Genomic DNA, 15868 nt, shown 5'->3' with positions numbered 1-15868 from the left:
GAACAAAATATGGGTCTGTGAAATCTACAAATAAAAGCACAAAGAAATTCTGTTTTTATTTATATTTACTCAGCGTTACAACTTTGTTGAAATTTGGGTTTAAATAAAACCAAATGCTTATTTGCAAAACCCAGATTTTATTTATACAGCATATATCAGATGTTGAAAGTGTATGTATATACATATTTATAAATCACGGTTGTGTTGTTTTGCCATTATGATAAAATATCCTATCAGCTAGTAAAATAAATTATACATTTTATTTAGTTACTTTTACACTCTTTCTGTATGTGCTGTAAAACACATTTGAAAGCTAAAAGGGGCAAAAAGTGGAAAGTCATATTTATAGCCATATTTCCATAAATTAAAAGCAGTATGTGCTCCAGGACTAGAGTTGAGACCCATCGTCCTCAGTAAGGCAAGTCTCTACATGTCTGTATTGTTCATCGACTACCAGAAGACTTAAACTTTAGCGCCATCTATAGGGTTCAACGGTGAGCTTCAAATTTATTACACTGCTTAGGAACAGCACTGCCCTACAAAGCAAAAAGGCAGTAACTGCACAGAGCACCAAACTGAGAAAAATGACCTTAAAGTTATCTTGTTGTCCAGCCCAAGTAGTTGTAGGTAGATTATTGGACATGAGGCAGTATTGTTACTCCATATAACCTTATTCTTTGCAGATATCAGTAATTTTAATATTTTTTTTATTTTACCCCTTTTTTACAGTTACTGTATTTTTGCTTTGTATTACTCCTACTTTCGAAAGTTCCATACCAAGTAAGAAGGCAGTAACTTAATATTCTTCAAAAACCTTTTTTGTCATAGCTAGGGTTTTGTTGTATTTGAGTTGTACTGATTGGAACCATTTGTATCCTGCAAGACAGTGTTGCCACAGCTAATGTAATTAAACCGTTTAAGGTGTTAATAGTTCACTCAGATTTTTTTCTGGTGTTTATCACATCTAAAAAAATATAATATTTCCAAGCTGCATCAAGGGCCAAATGAGCAGCGTTCATATTTTTATATGGCCCTATTATGGGAGTGTACTTAGTGTGTATTCTTAGTTAATTTATGTTCATTAATCTCAAACACATCTGAATTATCTGCAATACATAATATACACTAGTTTTAACCTGGATGCACTGAAATACAAGTTCATCGTCAAAGTTGTTTTTCAAGTTGATTTAAAATGTCATAGCCTACACAAACATACTTTTTCACGGAACCCCCTGTCACCTCAGACTCCGGACCTTGAGAACCTAATACACAAAAGTGATTAATGAAGTGAATACTCAGGATAATTTTTTTTTAAAAATAGATAGAAACGAGTAAATAAGCTTATTTGATATTAATTTAATAAATAGTTACATATACAACTGTCAAAAAACAGGGGATAATGAAAGAACAACATTTTATTAAAAAGAACCTTCTGTACATTAATTCGGCCTTTGACTAAAATATTGCTTTCATTAGGCCAACACAATAATAAATAAATACCTGTAATAAATAATAAATACATTTGCATCCTTTAAACATGCGTTTTAAATTAGATGAAACCAAACATAATATAAGTAATACACAAATCATTGTGAATATGTAGACTGATATATGTGATCAGGTGTAAATTATATGTCTAAAAAATGTTGTTTTTTATGTCACAAGAGGGCGAAAGAGCACACTAAAGGGCAAACGATGAAATACATACAGTAATCATTTTGATTTGGTCCATTATAACTTAAGGTAAGAGGCTATTTTTTTCTTTTTTCATGTCTGAAATGGGATGGAAGAAAATGTGCACGACTTGGAGTTGCAGAAGTTAGATTGGGGTTACAGTCAGTGTTACAGAACTGTGTACAGAACCCCCCCTTCTTAACCCCTCCCAGCACAGATCTTTCTGGTGAGGGAGAAAACTCAGATATAAATATAAAGTTCAGCCGTGATATGTGAGGAGCCCAGCCGAGCACAGCACAGAGACCCGGCCACTCGGAGGGACAGTGCCGCTGTGCACACCGTGCTGCGGGCGCAGAAGGCTTGTTAGCCAGCTAGCTTCAGCACGGGTCCAGCACGGAGCCTCACTGTCACTAACACCGACTTAACGTTACCGGATCTCCGCGCTCGCCGTGAACCTGATCCTAGAGTGAATTTGCGTGTATTGTAAAGTAAGACGTTTTCTTAGATACAGAACATATAATATAAAGTTAGGGAGGATAAACTAGTTTGTAGGGGCGGGGTGGAGAGTGGGAGGGGGCACGGAACGTCTCCAGACAGAAAACAGCTGATAGCGCTGACAGGAACTTTTGTGATACGTTTCTAATCAGTCATAATCATTCGCTGTTGTTACTTACCATACTCCGGATATTTTCTTTTTAATGCCAGTTCCACCATCTTTTTCCCTCTGGATTGGGCCATCGTAACAAGAAAGTGCAGTTTCACAGAGTAAAATTGCAGCGTCAAAAGAGTCCCGCGTGGTGTTCTCTATGGCAACAGTAACATCGCTGTGGCAACAGCGTAATTATTACGTGAAGTGATACAACAAAGAATGACAGTAACTGTCACGCTACAAGGCAAGAATACAGTAATGGCGTTTACTGCCTTTTTGCTTTGCTTTACTAGTAGTTTTTGTAGTTACTGTACAAACACCCACCAATTTTCTCCAAAACGACACACATTTGAGATGAGATATTTTGCTACATGACAAATAATGCTTTGAATGTTACAAAAAACACAATAACTCATTTTCGCCAAAAAATGCAGTTACTGCCTTTTTGCTTTGTAGGGCAGAGCAGGTAAGAGTAACTGATAAAGCTTTTCAAAGGCAAAAAGCGGTTACAAATTTGCTGTATTTACTGCTGTATGTAATCACAATAACAGAAATATAATATGATGAGGAAAAAGCATCAACAGTACGTCAGTTTTGCCTTAATGCACATTTTTTCTTATTCATATGAATTAACAGCCACGGGCCCTTTTAAAGTAGACTAAAGTTCCTTACAGCACTCCTATGTCCTTTACTTTATCTGACATACTGAACATCCAGCGAGTATCACTACAGGACAGTGTGAGAATCTCTGTTGGTTCGTCTCACCTTATGTATAAAAGTGTGCTTGGTTAGTGCTGGAGATAAAACTAGCTCCTTTTAAGAGTGCATAATTTGATTTTACAAGTCTGTTCCAATCATTTAGCCATTTAATAATAGTTAGGTATTGTGTCATTTATGTTACATCATGATTTTTACGTTAAAATCGCCAGCAATAAGAATCAAACATGAATGAGCTGCTTACTGAATTAATCTGATCTAAGTTTGCAATTGGAATCAATATTCAAAAAATGGGTCTGGGGTCTTATGGGTATGTTTTGCCTGATGCAGCAAACAACTTCATTAACCCTTCAAGGCATTAATTGCTTTTCAGGAGGAAAAATATAAAAATAAAAAACTTTAGTTTTTTCACCTTACAATTGAATTTTAAGGAAAAGTGAAAGAAAAAAATTATCTTTTCTTTATTTTCTGATTTTTCCATTTTTGCTTTTTGCAAGAATTATGCCATGAGATTTGTGTTAAAAGATACAAAAATGGACAAATCTGAAAATCAAGAGAAAATTCACCTTTTCATTTTTTTCTCAAATTCTGTGTGCCAAAAGCTGAAATGAAAAACAATATAACCTTAGTTGAAAAAAATTATCAAATTCTATTTCTTTTTCACTCTACTGAATAAAAAAAAAATAATGTTAAGTTTTATACCCAATTTTCTATTTTCGAATTTAGCTTGATGCAGTCAGAAAATTGCTTAACCGTACACTGATCCCTGTGGATATATGAAATATACATTTCTACTGGATAACGTTGCCCGTAGGCAACGAATGACAAAAAATGACTTTTAGTAGTTTTAGTAGGCTTACAAAAATATATAGTAAGAATATAAAAACAGAAAAATTACAGCCCAAAACATTATGTTAAAAAATATAATAAGTACAAATATAATAAGATATATACAAAATATAATAAAATATAATACAAAAAATATAATAAGTATAAATAAGTACTAACTAGCTAAACTAATAATTACATGTTAAAAATAAGGTACAGTATGGTATAGTGTAATAACCAAAAATATTTTTGTTTTTGTTGCCTAAGAGCAATACTGTGCCATAGAGGGTTAACTTGGCTAAGTACTATTATTTTGGTGTGCCAGTGACCTGTATTATGAACATTATTCTATGGGTCTTGGTTTCACGATGCTGAACATTGAACCCTCCTCCTGCAGTTTATATAGCATGGGCTGTGATTAGTTTCTGATGGAGTGATGTGTGGAGATCAGCGGTTCTCCGCAGAGTCGTGTGAAATCCCCGTGGCTGGAGCGCCCCCTCTGATTCAGATCGCGGTACTCACGCCGAGAGGAAGCGGAGAGCCAGGCTGAGAGAGGAGCTGCAGGTTGGGCGGCTAGCGTCTTTAACTGCCGGAGAAGTCGTGTGTCCATGTTTACGTTATTATAAGGCAACACAGGACGGATCAGATTCTGTTAAGCCAGCACTCTCGCTGTATTATCGAAGTACTACAGCAGTTAAATCAGTGATCGAAAGGAAGGGGGGTAGTCGCTGTGCTCTCCGCCGTAGTGGGTTCCACTGACTGCAGGCAGGCGCGATGCTGCTGACCGTGTTTTGCGCACCGAGGGACCGCTCCGAGACAACTTTCGCCCTGGAAGTCTCTCCGGAGCTTGAACTCAGGGATTTCGTGGCTCTGTGTGAGCTTGAATCAGGAATACCTGCCGGGGAGATTCTGGTAAGCCATGTTTAAAAATGTAGTAACTACAAAAACCGTCAGCAAGCCAAGTATAAAGCTAGCGGAGTGCCTTTAACTAATGTTAACGTTAGCTAGCTGTTAGCTAGCTACACTCATATATACACACACACACACACACAGTTAAACCGGCATGCCGTGCTATTAATAGCGTGCTAGCGTTGAGAAACCCAGCTAACGCAACGCTATAGCCTCATGAACATTTTAACAAATTGAAGAAGTGTGTAGTCGACTTTATGACGAGTCAGCAAAATGTATTTCATGGGTGTTTAACAAGCTAACTAACCAAAGCTAACGACTGCTAGCTATTTAGCTACATTACCAGGTTAGCAAAATAAGCTAACTAGCTAGCTAAGCTAGTAGATAACCTAGAGCTAGAGCTGTTTGTTTACATAGCTGCTATTTAACATGTAACGATATAGCTAATAATTAATTCACTATTCTAATTTATTTGTTTTGTTTGAGTTTTCAACAGTTTCTGGACTTGCAAGACGAGCTAAGAAACTGCTGTGAAACTGAAAGTGCTTGGGTTGCCACACGAGTTAAATAACCTAGCGTTAGCTAATATCCCTTAGACGAAATGAGCTGTTTACTTTCATTTGTACTTTTTCTGGTTTAGGAGATGAGGAGCGTGTATTCTGAAGCTTCTGGAACACACACACGCTAGTTCATTTGTAATGATAGCTTTCCTTTAAATCTTTTCAAGTAATTCTTCTTGCCTTTAGATCTCCTATGCAGAGCAACCTTTGAGAGACCTCACCCGGGCCCTGGGGAATTATGGACTAAAGGATGGAGATGTGTTGGTGTTAAGACAAGCAGACAGAAGACCACCACCAGCAGCAGCAGCAGCAGCTCAGCCTTCCTTCCCAGGTAGCCTTCTTGTCAAAGGTGTCAAAGGTGTCAAGTGTTCACATCCATTACTCAGGTAGAAGTAGGGGTGTGCCATATCGTATCGTACGCAATAATATCGCCAACATTTTTGAATATTGTGAACTATGTTACATCCTGAAATATCGTGCCAAATCACCCACTCCTAATTATCACATCAAGGTTTTGCTTTTTTTTTTTTTTTACTGTTTTTAGCAAAAGAAAAAAAATTACACTGTTCTCATTTCCCATTGTATATCTACTAGAGACAGTCTATATATGTGCAGTATCATTTATTTTACTTTAAACCTGGATATATGTAGATATTTGGAGTGCATTATTACTATCATAACATTCTGGATCATTGACCTCTGTTACAAATCTGAATCTCAAATTCTTGCATTTTTTCAATTATCTCAGTTAGGGGTCTGCCATATCATATTGTATCCAATAATAATATTACATTTTTATTTTGTTGCATTAGTGTATTCTTGATATATATTTTTTAATGTTTTGTCATATCGCCAAGAGTATGGTTATCGCAAAAAAAAAAAAACGTTTGTGTTTGAAATATCAACTAAAACGTTTTACTCAAGTGAAACTGTGAAATGTGCTGGTTTCAAAACTACCTCAAGTATAAAAGTAACAGTAAATATAGGGGGTGGAATCCATTAAGGACAAACCAATAGGGTGTCGGAATGGTATATGTTTATACTTCTCATCCAACCATAATCAAATTCGCTCTATCCGGATGAAACGATTTATACATTTTTAAGGTAACAAAGTATTTGTACTTCGTTACCCGACACATTTAATTTTCTGTTCTTGTCAATAAGGTTTATGTCTGTGTTTAAAAGCTATACAGTTTGAAGTGGAATAACTGATGGAGGAATTGTTCCATCACAAAACTTTAGGCCAGAGACAAGTCCAGATAACCATTTTGTTTAACTTGACAGGACTGCCGCGCATTGATTTCAGCTCCATCGCAGTACCCGGTACCTCCTCAAACCAACGCTCCACCAGACAGCAACCCAGTGCTGCCCAAACACCACAGGCCACTTCCCCTGCCTCTTCTCCTCAGGGTTTGGACAACCCCACCCTTTTACGTGATATGTTGCTTGCCAATCCACATGAGCTCTCTCTGCTGAAGGAACGTAACCCACCTCTGGCCGAGGCCCTGTTGAGTGGAGACCTTGGTAAAGGCAACATTTCTGTAACTTTTAAGTAATTGTGGTCAAAGTATGTTTTCTTCTTTGTGTCAGCATGTTAGTAATTGAACCAATTTCACTCTCTTAGAACGCTTCACAAAAGTGCTGGTGGAGCAGCAGCAGGATCGGGCTAAAAGAGAGCAAGAAAGAATCAGACTCCTCACAGCTGACCCCTTTGATCTGGAGGCTCAGGCCAAGATTGAAGAGGACATCAGGTATGAAACAGTTTTACTGTCCAGGTTTCCATGTAGTCAGACAAATTTAGTAAAGTTTTCATGCTGCTAATGTATGGCTGTCTTTAAAAAGGAGAAAGGTCAGATGACACTCCTGTAAAATAGACATTTGACACACACAGATAAAACAAAGGTTTCAGCACCTAGGGTTTGCACAGCATGCTTATAGTATGCCTGCCAACACTACTCCTATACACTGAGCAGTGTGGACAGATACACAATGCACAAGTATTTAGAAGTGAAAGACTGTTCAATTTTTCTTTTACTTATTTGCTATTAGTTGGTTTTGATTGTCTTGGAGGAATGCTAACCTTAACCCTCAAAGCACTTGTGACATTGTGTGGTGTAGGGGAATCCTAGTAAGCAGAATGGAATTGGCAAAACTGAACAATATTCTGAAAAGCATTTTCTCTTATTACACTCAAGTTAAGTATACTTGTAGTTGTAGGAATGTAAACAAATACTGTTCAGTGGAATATTATACGTCTTGTATTTATAAATGATCATTTTAACTGTTGTTCCTTGTCTGTTTCTCTTTACCATTATTATCTTGTTTCGGTAAAAGTATGAACATGGCTTTTAAATGCCATACAAATGTATTGTGCATTGTGAACCATATTAACTTTTTGTTGAATTACTTTATCACATGTTTGAGTTTTGTGTATTTACAAAATTGTGTTTCTGTAAACAAAAATATTGTTGTTTCCAGGCAGCATAATATAGAAGAAAACATGACCATAGCAATGGAAGAGGCACCCGAGAGTTTTGGCCAGGTGGTCATGCTTTATATTAACTGCATAGTCAATGGACACCCTGTTAAGGCCTTTGTTGACTCAGGTAGATAATGAAGCTCTTTGTTGCAGACCTAGATTTGTTATTTAACTAGTTAAATGTGTAATTATTGCTAACACTATTTTCTCCCTAGGAGCTCAGATGACCATTATGAGTCAAGCCTGTGCGGAGCGGTGTAACATCATGCGTCTCGTAGACCGTCGGTGGGCTGGGATTGCAAAAGGCGTGGGCACACAAAAGATCATTGGCAGAGTACATTTGGGTATGGCTTAATCTTAGAGAAGTTCTAGATCTATTATGATGGGATCCATTAGGTCCATTTACTTAAATATTTCTTTACCTAAGCTTTTCCTGTTCCTATGGACAGTAGAAAATCACCGACATCTCGGGGCGTCTTAAAAACTACAGAGCATGTGTGAACCCCGATTTCTGAAGCCGAGTTGGACTGGGTGGGAACTGATCTCAGCCGGATCTTGTTGGTGGAATGTAATTAGTGAACTGTTTGGCTGACCTAAAAGGGGCTTACTCAGATAAGCCTGGCTTTTATAAGCTCGCTTCATGGAATAGCCCCCTGATAGTATATAGTTATTTAATTAATAAAAAAATATATAAAAATAAATAATCATACACCACAGCAAAGAATGTCAAATATTGTAATGTCGTTATGTGTGCTAACTTGAAAAGTAAAAATCTTAGCTATGGTGAACTAAGGCAAATAAATGTAATTTACAGTAAACATTTAGGAGCAGTTTTCCAGCCTGGAATTAGGGCTAGTCTTGGACTACACAGAATTTTGAATGATGATTTTCCATTGAAAGGGAAACATAATATAAGACTAGTCTTAATCCCTGTCCATGAAACCATCCCTTTAAAGAGGTTTTACTTTTCCAATTTTGCCTTTTTATTTAATGTTTTGTATATTTCACTTTGTGTTCATTGACGATTTTGCGTCTTTTGTTGTGCCTGTGTGGTCCAGCTCAGGTGCAGATTGAAGGGGATTTCCTGCCATGCTCCTTCTCAATTTTGGAAGATCAGCCTATGGATATGCTGCTAGGACTTGACATGCTAAAGAGACACCAGGTTTGTTCTTAAATTCAGGACTATTTAACTGTAATGGGGAAGCTATAGACCTTTACACTGCACAGAATACAGTTTTCTTGAAATTGATATGTTATTTTTTTATGTATTTTTTTAAATAATAACATCGCATTTAATGGCGTTGTTTGCTATAATAGTTTAGTAAGTATGGCATAGTATAATTTAATTTATGATTTGTTAATTTTTTGACAAACCAAGTGCTCTTATCTCATACTGTCTGCATATGTTGTTTCAGTGCTCCATTGATCTGAAGAAGAGCGTGCTCCTGATTGGCACGACAGGTACAGAGACACGCTTCTTGCCTGAGGCAGAACTGCCTGACTGTGCCAGACTGGCATACGGGGCAGAGGGGCGAGATGAAGCCAGACCTGAAGAAATTGCAGACCAAGAGCTAGCAGAGGCACTACACAGATCTATACAGGACAGTGGTAAGTTGCATGTATAGAGCCAAGCTAGCATGTTTTACACAACAGATACGTTTATGCACTGTGCGTGGACACAGTTATGGGTTCAGTTTTTAGGACTTAATGGGAATGTAGAAAGCATAAGAAAGAACAAATGACATATTTAACAGTTAGAAAAAAGAATGATATATTTATTGAATTGTCAAACATGATAATTGGATTAGTTTAGTTATATTTACTACACGCTTCCAAAAAAAAAAATTAGATGTAGTCATGGCTTTTTTTTCGCCAATGTTTTTTGAGTTTGCTCTGTTTGCTGTGCAGCATTAGTAACCATACCAAGCTCACCAAATGTACAAATGTACAGTATGAGGTAATGTTTTTTTTAGTCCTTTTAGGCATAAACTAAATTAAAGGAAAAGGAAACATGGCTAAAACCCTGAGCCCTATATACGGCTAACGTTGTGTGTCGTTCTGTGTTCTTCATATGCCCATATGTGGGGTTCTATATTTAAGCTGAATTTCTATATGTCCAGACTAATATGGCATTTCAAAAAATCCCCTTTTATCACCTCCTATCAAATTCTGTGGTAAATATGTTCAGAAGCCTTTTTTTTTTGTGTGCATTTTACTTCTAAACAACTGGGTGTGTTACAGCAGGAAAACAATACTACAACAAGCAGCACAGTGTTACTCCAGAACCAACCTTTTAACACTGTATCACCAGTGTAGCTGTGCCGATTGCTGTTAGCGTGTTTAATTATAGGTGGCTGTTCTATGCACTACTCCATAGATATGAGTACTGATCATACAGATCCAACACACTGGTTATACTGATAGACCAGCTAGACCATTAAACTCGAATGACAACATGCTGCGCTGGACAAGATCTACTCATCTAGCCTGTTTACTTCCCAGTCACTCTGGATTTTACAGCGGGTTATTAATGTGGGCGTATAGTGCAGTGTTTTGTTTCTCTTATAAAGATTCTGATTAAGTTTATTTTGCGGTTAAAACCAATGAGAGAAGTTTGGTGTGTTGTTGTAGTACATTGTCACAATGCATTAGTTAAAAGCTAGCATTATTCTGATTCTGACCCTTTAACAATATCATAATTCAGAGGAACCAGTGATGTTTAGTTGGAACGTGTACGGGGTTCTGAACATATTTATTTACCACAGAATGTGATTGAGGCAGGTTTCTGAAAGACCTATTCATTCCAGGCATAGCATTCATTCAGCTTGGACACAGAACCTCAGATATGGGCATAAAAAACATGGCGCCAACTACAAAATGATGACAAAATTGACCAAATCTGCCATATCTTAAAAAGTTATGGTCAAATTTAAGTACCTCATACTGTATAACATCTTTGTGAGATTTTATAGAGTGTTCTCTCTCTCTCTCTCTCTCTCTCCCCCCCCCCCCCCCCTCTCTCCCTCTCTCTCTCTCTCTCTCTCTCTCTCTCTCTCACTCACACTCACTCTCACTCTCTGAATGTGTGTGTTTGCTAAACATCTGCTCCCCTTTGCATGCCTTGTGTGGTGTTTGTGTTCTAACCATGTGCAGGACAGAACTGATGCATATGGACAAACAGCTGGAGAGGGCCCTGTCTACCAGGTACAGCAGTCACACAAGGGCATGGGATATGCTCTGCCTTATCACTCATAGTATTTCATTCAGTTTCTCATAAACATCCCAAGATTTTTGTGGGTTTTTATTTATAATTTGCCTCAAAATGAATAGAGATAAATCAGGAACATCTGAATAATCCATATTATTTAATATATTTTTATTCAATAGGAATAGGAAATAGGAAATGAAAACATTAGAATGAGATTACGTTAGAATGCTTCTGTGTGCACTGAACTTGGCTCAGGTTGATATTTTTAATGCTCTTTGACTTTTGACTCCAAATTTTGCCAAACAAATTCTCCTTGTCCACAGCTTATCTAACTAGCTGCATTCTACAACTGTCTGCAGTGGCCTGATTACAGCAGCAAGGAATAAGCTTTGCTGGTAAATGCAGTATGATATTAATGTCTGTATTAAAGCAGCTAATTCTGACCAATAATTTTGTATTTTTTTATAAAGAACATATTCTGCTTGTAATGTGTTTTAATCAAAGTCCTTACAAGCAAGTCTGTTCACACAGCAGCCATTTTGGCAACACTGCTTAGCAGTCTTTTCTAGTCACACAAGGTCAGATTTCCATCTCTATGAATGAAAACTTACTGTTAAATTAACATTTAAAAAACAACTTCAAATTACTGATAAGACATCAATTATTAGGCTATTAATGCATAAACAAATGTTTTTATTTTTAGGTAGTTCTGTAAATAGGCTCCATGTTAAGCAAACTCCCATTCTCCATGTCTCAACCAATGACTGGTCTCTTTTTCTTAACATTTTTGGTCAAATTTAGAAATATTCCAAGTGGGATGCTGAGTTTCACTGAATAAAATGTAATGATATCCATGCTTTGTTTATAATAATGTGCATGGTTTGCAATGCATGTGATTTCTGCTGCATGATTTTGCCCGACACTGACATCAATCTTATGATGCACATGTAAACATTATCTTTGTTTTGGCTTCCCTGGTAGATACTGCAGATGGAAAAACTACCTCACCACAGTCCCCACCACTGTCTCTTTGCAAACCTTACAACATGCCCACAAGCTCTTCACCTGCCACAAGTCATACTCGGAGTGTCGCCCTTGACCGCTCCAAGTCTGCCCCATCCTCCACACAACAGCCATCAGAGACATTATTCAGTCCATCCCTAACCCAGGGAGAAAGTAAGCCACATCCGTCTGTTAGCCCTGGCATGGCTGAATACCACCCACCTTATCTCCAAGAAGAGCCTGTGTCATCCCCACCTCAGTTATTGGCTGAGCCTTCCCCTCACAATCCTGTCCGTGGACTGGTTGATGCCTTTGAACCTCAGTCCCAACATGTGACTGATACTGCATTGCCTACCAGCGAGGCAACAGAAGATCTTATCCCACCCATTCTTCCTGCTCAGGAACCACTCTCTAGTACTGTGTCAAAGGACAATGAAGTGACAAACCTTGTAACTTGTGGTGAGTCCGTGAGTCAGTTGGATGCAGACGTTAGGGAGGACATTCCCTTACAAGAGAAAAAAGACACGGAATCTCCATTTACCCACCTAAATACAAGCTCCCAGGCAGGAGCTCAGCTGGAGGAAATGGACATGCTAGATTCTACTGATGCAAAAACAGGTCTTGACATTCCTGATCAGCTCCTAGAAAAAGAACAAGACAGCATTATGAAAGATGTTGCAAACAATCAAGTACATGACTCTACACCTGTTTCAGAGCTGACCCCTCATCACAGCCTTGCAGGTCCATCCAGTTCTTCTGAGCTGCCTCCTATTCACTCAGAGATGGAGAAGAATACGGATGCTAGGTCTGTCTCAAAGAGTGCAGTGCCCTCAGAGAGGGACCAGTCAGGGGTTGACTGCATTCCTTCCCTGGCTCAGGCCCTGAAGGAGCTTCATGAACTTCTGATGTCCAACAGTCATCCTCAGGCTTGTGAACAGTTCTCTCCATCTGCTTCTCATACCACTTTAACAAGACAAGATTCTGAAGGTGTGGACCAGGTTCTTACCACAGAAGATCATGCTAGTCTGGACTCAGCTGTTGAATCATCTTTTTCTCGCACTGCCGCTACCAATGAAACAACTTTTGCCAAATCTGAACATGCTGTTCAAGCAGGGGGTGGAACTATAGACACACCTACCTTAAGCTCTCAAGGGCAGGACGATAAACAAACGAATGAAGTGGAGAATACCAGAATTGAACAAGACACGTCACAGTCTCCTTCATATAACCCTGAAGAATATCAGGTGGGTGGAAACGGGGGTGGAAGTGTCTCGGAGCCAAAAAGAGCAACTCCGGTACAGGGTTTTTTTGAGTTCACAGAGGCTCCTGAAAGTCAGCAGGAAAGTGGAGATGCAAACTCTAGCCCCGATCCCCCCAACTCAGCTGAACCATCACAGCAGCGCCCCCTGTCCGTAGCATGTGGCTCCTCCGCAGACAATTCCAGCCTTGTGCCTGTAGCATCCAGTCATCTTTCGACACAAGCCCCCGAGTCGACTCCTCTCCCCTTTGCAGACTCCATCCAGCCTTCCGCACTGACCTTAACGAGACAGTATCCTGCAGAGCATATTGAGAGGATACAGGCGGCGGGGTTCTCGTCTCTTGAGGCAGCTGAGGCACTTGACCAGGCCGATGGTAGTGTGGAACTCGCCCTTTTGGTGCTCCTGGCCAGAAAGATCACTGTGCCCACTTAAAATTCATTACATTTATGTAATGGCAGCATCAATTGGTTTCTGAGCCTTTCGTATTAATGCCATATCCCCTTATTTGTTTATAGTTTTGTTTCTAGAATTTGATTAATTCATTCATAGTTCCCCACACACACAATGGTCTTGAAGGAGCTGTAAAGGATATTCTCTGCTTTGCTGGTGTAAACTTTTTCACCTCCTTCTGAGTTTTGCATGTTACCTTTGCGAAGTTCTAAAAAGCTGCTGGTTTAAATAGTATGGTTTAAATAAGTTTAGATAACCCTTTTGACAGACATCATTGTCTTGCCTGTTCTTTCAACAATAATTTTATGCTAATTTTACTTAGCATGTAAAACAAGTCGTTGCTTTGCCCATGCAGTGAAGCTGCCGACTGCTGATTTATAGTTTTAAGATGAAGTATGATACATTTTATGGAGTATGAAAAAAGCCCTAATTAGAATGGTCTTGAAGATAAGCGGATATCTGAATAATGGATATTTTTTAGTTAAACGTAATTTTCTGTGTCCACACAATTATCCCTTACCTCGTTGTACTTTTTTTGTTTTTATTCTAAACACAGGTTATGGTGCATATATTAAGCAGTCTTTGGAAATCTGTAAGCAGACATACTTAAATTATGGGCTATGTTTTTGAAAATATGGATGTACAGTAAACTGGTTCTTCTGTCAGTTTTATCTTTTACTATGTGGACAAACTAAACAATGTGCCTGATGTATAGCTGTTTAAAGCTGAAGACCTTTTAAAAGTGCATCTAGAGCAAGTTTCCCAAGTGGTTTACATTTATGGCGACAAAAAGATTTACAATGGTGAATTGGCATAGTGATTCTTTAACTAGACATAATTATTGAAAATGATCTTTTAACAAAAAGTGCATCTATGGGAATTTCTCCCTTTTGTAACCTGCAATAATAATTAAATATTGTACTTTCCATTTCACTTTGGTTTCTATATTCTAATTATTTAATATTTGCCAATCCTGTATAACTTGATAATTGTCGGGGTTGTCATGTTTGAATTGGTTGCCTTCAATATTAAACAATAGATTTGTCTAATTTGACTTCATAAACCATTTTTCCATGTGTGTGATGAAGAAAGCGTTATTAAGTGTTGTCAGCATGTTTTTTTTCTGTAATCATTGGATACATAGTAATGCATTGTGAGAGGAAGGGGAATCGATATCAGTTCTAAAGCTTTTGATGGGCTTTATTTTATCACCAGACATCTTTACTTTCAGGGATTTAAAGTAGACTTCAGTGCTAACAAATACACCTAAAGAGTGGAGCAAAGTTTGGGGTTTGGTATTGTTTTTGGTCCATCTGCCTTGAAACATCTTTAATTATTTGGCATTGGGTGATGTCATTCATTTTTCATTCTCTTAATTCAGCATTTTTTTTGTCTTGACTACAGTGATGTTGATAAATTCTGTCAGTCCCTGCCCAGCTGTGTTGCATCATGTCTAATCTTTTTTTTTTTTTTTTTTGAGGGGGGTTGGTGGGGGTAGCCTCTGGGTTCTGTATCAACTGTGTTTAAACTTTTAATTACATTTAGTTTGATCTTGTATACAGTTTAAAAACCAAATAAAGAAAAAGTGATTCTTTATAAAGTGTAAATGTGTTTTGTAGGATCTGAAGAAAACCCAATAAATAATAATCAACCAATATTACTTTTACTAAATATTCTTTAGGTATTTTAATATAGTTGCTTAATAAATTTTATTTAAAATTGCGCATGTTAAGAAAGAAAGAGCGGTTTTGCAAACAGCAATGGAGTAAATTTGCAGTGTTCAGATACAGCCTGATTGAAACCTATCCACATCCCCATTCTTTGCATTATTTGAGGTCTGAAAGCTCTGCATCTTTTTTGTTATTTCAGCCATTTCTGTTTTTCTGCAAATAAATGCTCTAAATGACAATATTTTTATTTGGGAGAAACGTCTGTAGTTTATAGAATAAAACAACAATGTTAATTTTACTCAAACGTATACCTATAAATAGCAAAATCAGAGAAACTGATTCAGAAACTGATGTCTCCTAATATGGAAAAATTAAACTTTCAATGTAAGTCAAAGAACAGTCACACTCTTGTCTTCCACGTTATTTTGGTGCATTTCCGGTGGTCCAATCATTATGACCTTTT

At 37.8% G+C, this 15868-nt stretch overlaps 1 protein-coding gene across 2 annotated transcripts; it reads left to right on the top strand.

Annotated features, from left to right (window-relative positions):
* The first annotated feature begins 4362 nt into the window (after positions 1-4362).
* ddi2 (DNA-damage inducible protein 2) lies at positions 4363-15382 on the top strand. 2 transcript variants are annotated; one of them, XM_007254283.4, is made up of 10 exons: positions 4364-4780; positions 5524-5668; positions 6622-6861; positions 6962-7088; positions 7816-7943; positions 8032-8160; positions 8875-8978; positions 9232-9424; positions 10970-11020; positions 12006-12100. In XM_007254283.4, exons 1-9 carry the CDS (start codon positions 4643-4645, stop codon positions 10978-10980), a joined length of 1215 nt encoding a protein of 404 aa, XP_007254345.2. In that variant the 5' UTR covers positions 4364-4642; the 3' UTR covers positions 10981-11020; positions 12006-12100. The 2 variants fall into 2 exon arrangements, with proteins under 2 accessions (XP_007254344.3, XP_007254345.2); XM_007254282.4 differs by lacking the exon at positions 10970-11020 and having other exon boundaries at positions 4363-4780; positions 12006-15382.
* Positions 15383-15868: the final 486 nt, after the last annotated feature.

The sequence above is a fragment of the Astyanax mexicanus genome, chromosome 5 (assembly GCF_023375975.1).
Source record: "Astyanax mexicanus isolate ESR-SI-001 chromosome 5, AstMex3_surface, whole genome shotgun sequence".
Classification (NCBI taxonomy): Eukaryota; Metazoa; Chordata; class Actinopteri; order Characiformes; family Acestrorhamphidae; genus Astyanax; species Astyanax mexicanus.
This window is presented reverse-complemented; position numbering and strand designations above follow the sequence as displayed.

What these genes read in the sequence shown, in the direction of transcription:
- ddi2 (XM_007254282.4), top strand. Translation starts at nt 4,643, where the DNA reads ATGCTGCTGACCGTGTTTTGCGCACCGAGGGACCGCTCCGAGACAACT. An exon ending in AGCTCAGCCTTCCTTCCCAG is followed by an intron (nt 5,669 to 6,621) that starts GTAGCCTTCTTG and finishes TTAACTTGACAG; the next exon opens with GACTGCCGCGCATTGATTTC. An exon ending in TAAGGCCTTTGTTGACTCAG is followed by an intron (nt 7,944 to 8,031) that starts GTAGATAATGAA and finishes TTTTCTCCCTAG; the next exon opens with GAGCTCAGATGACCATTATG.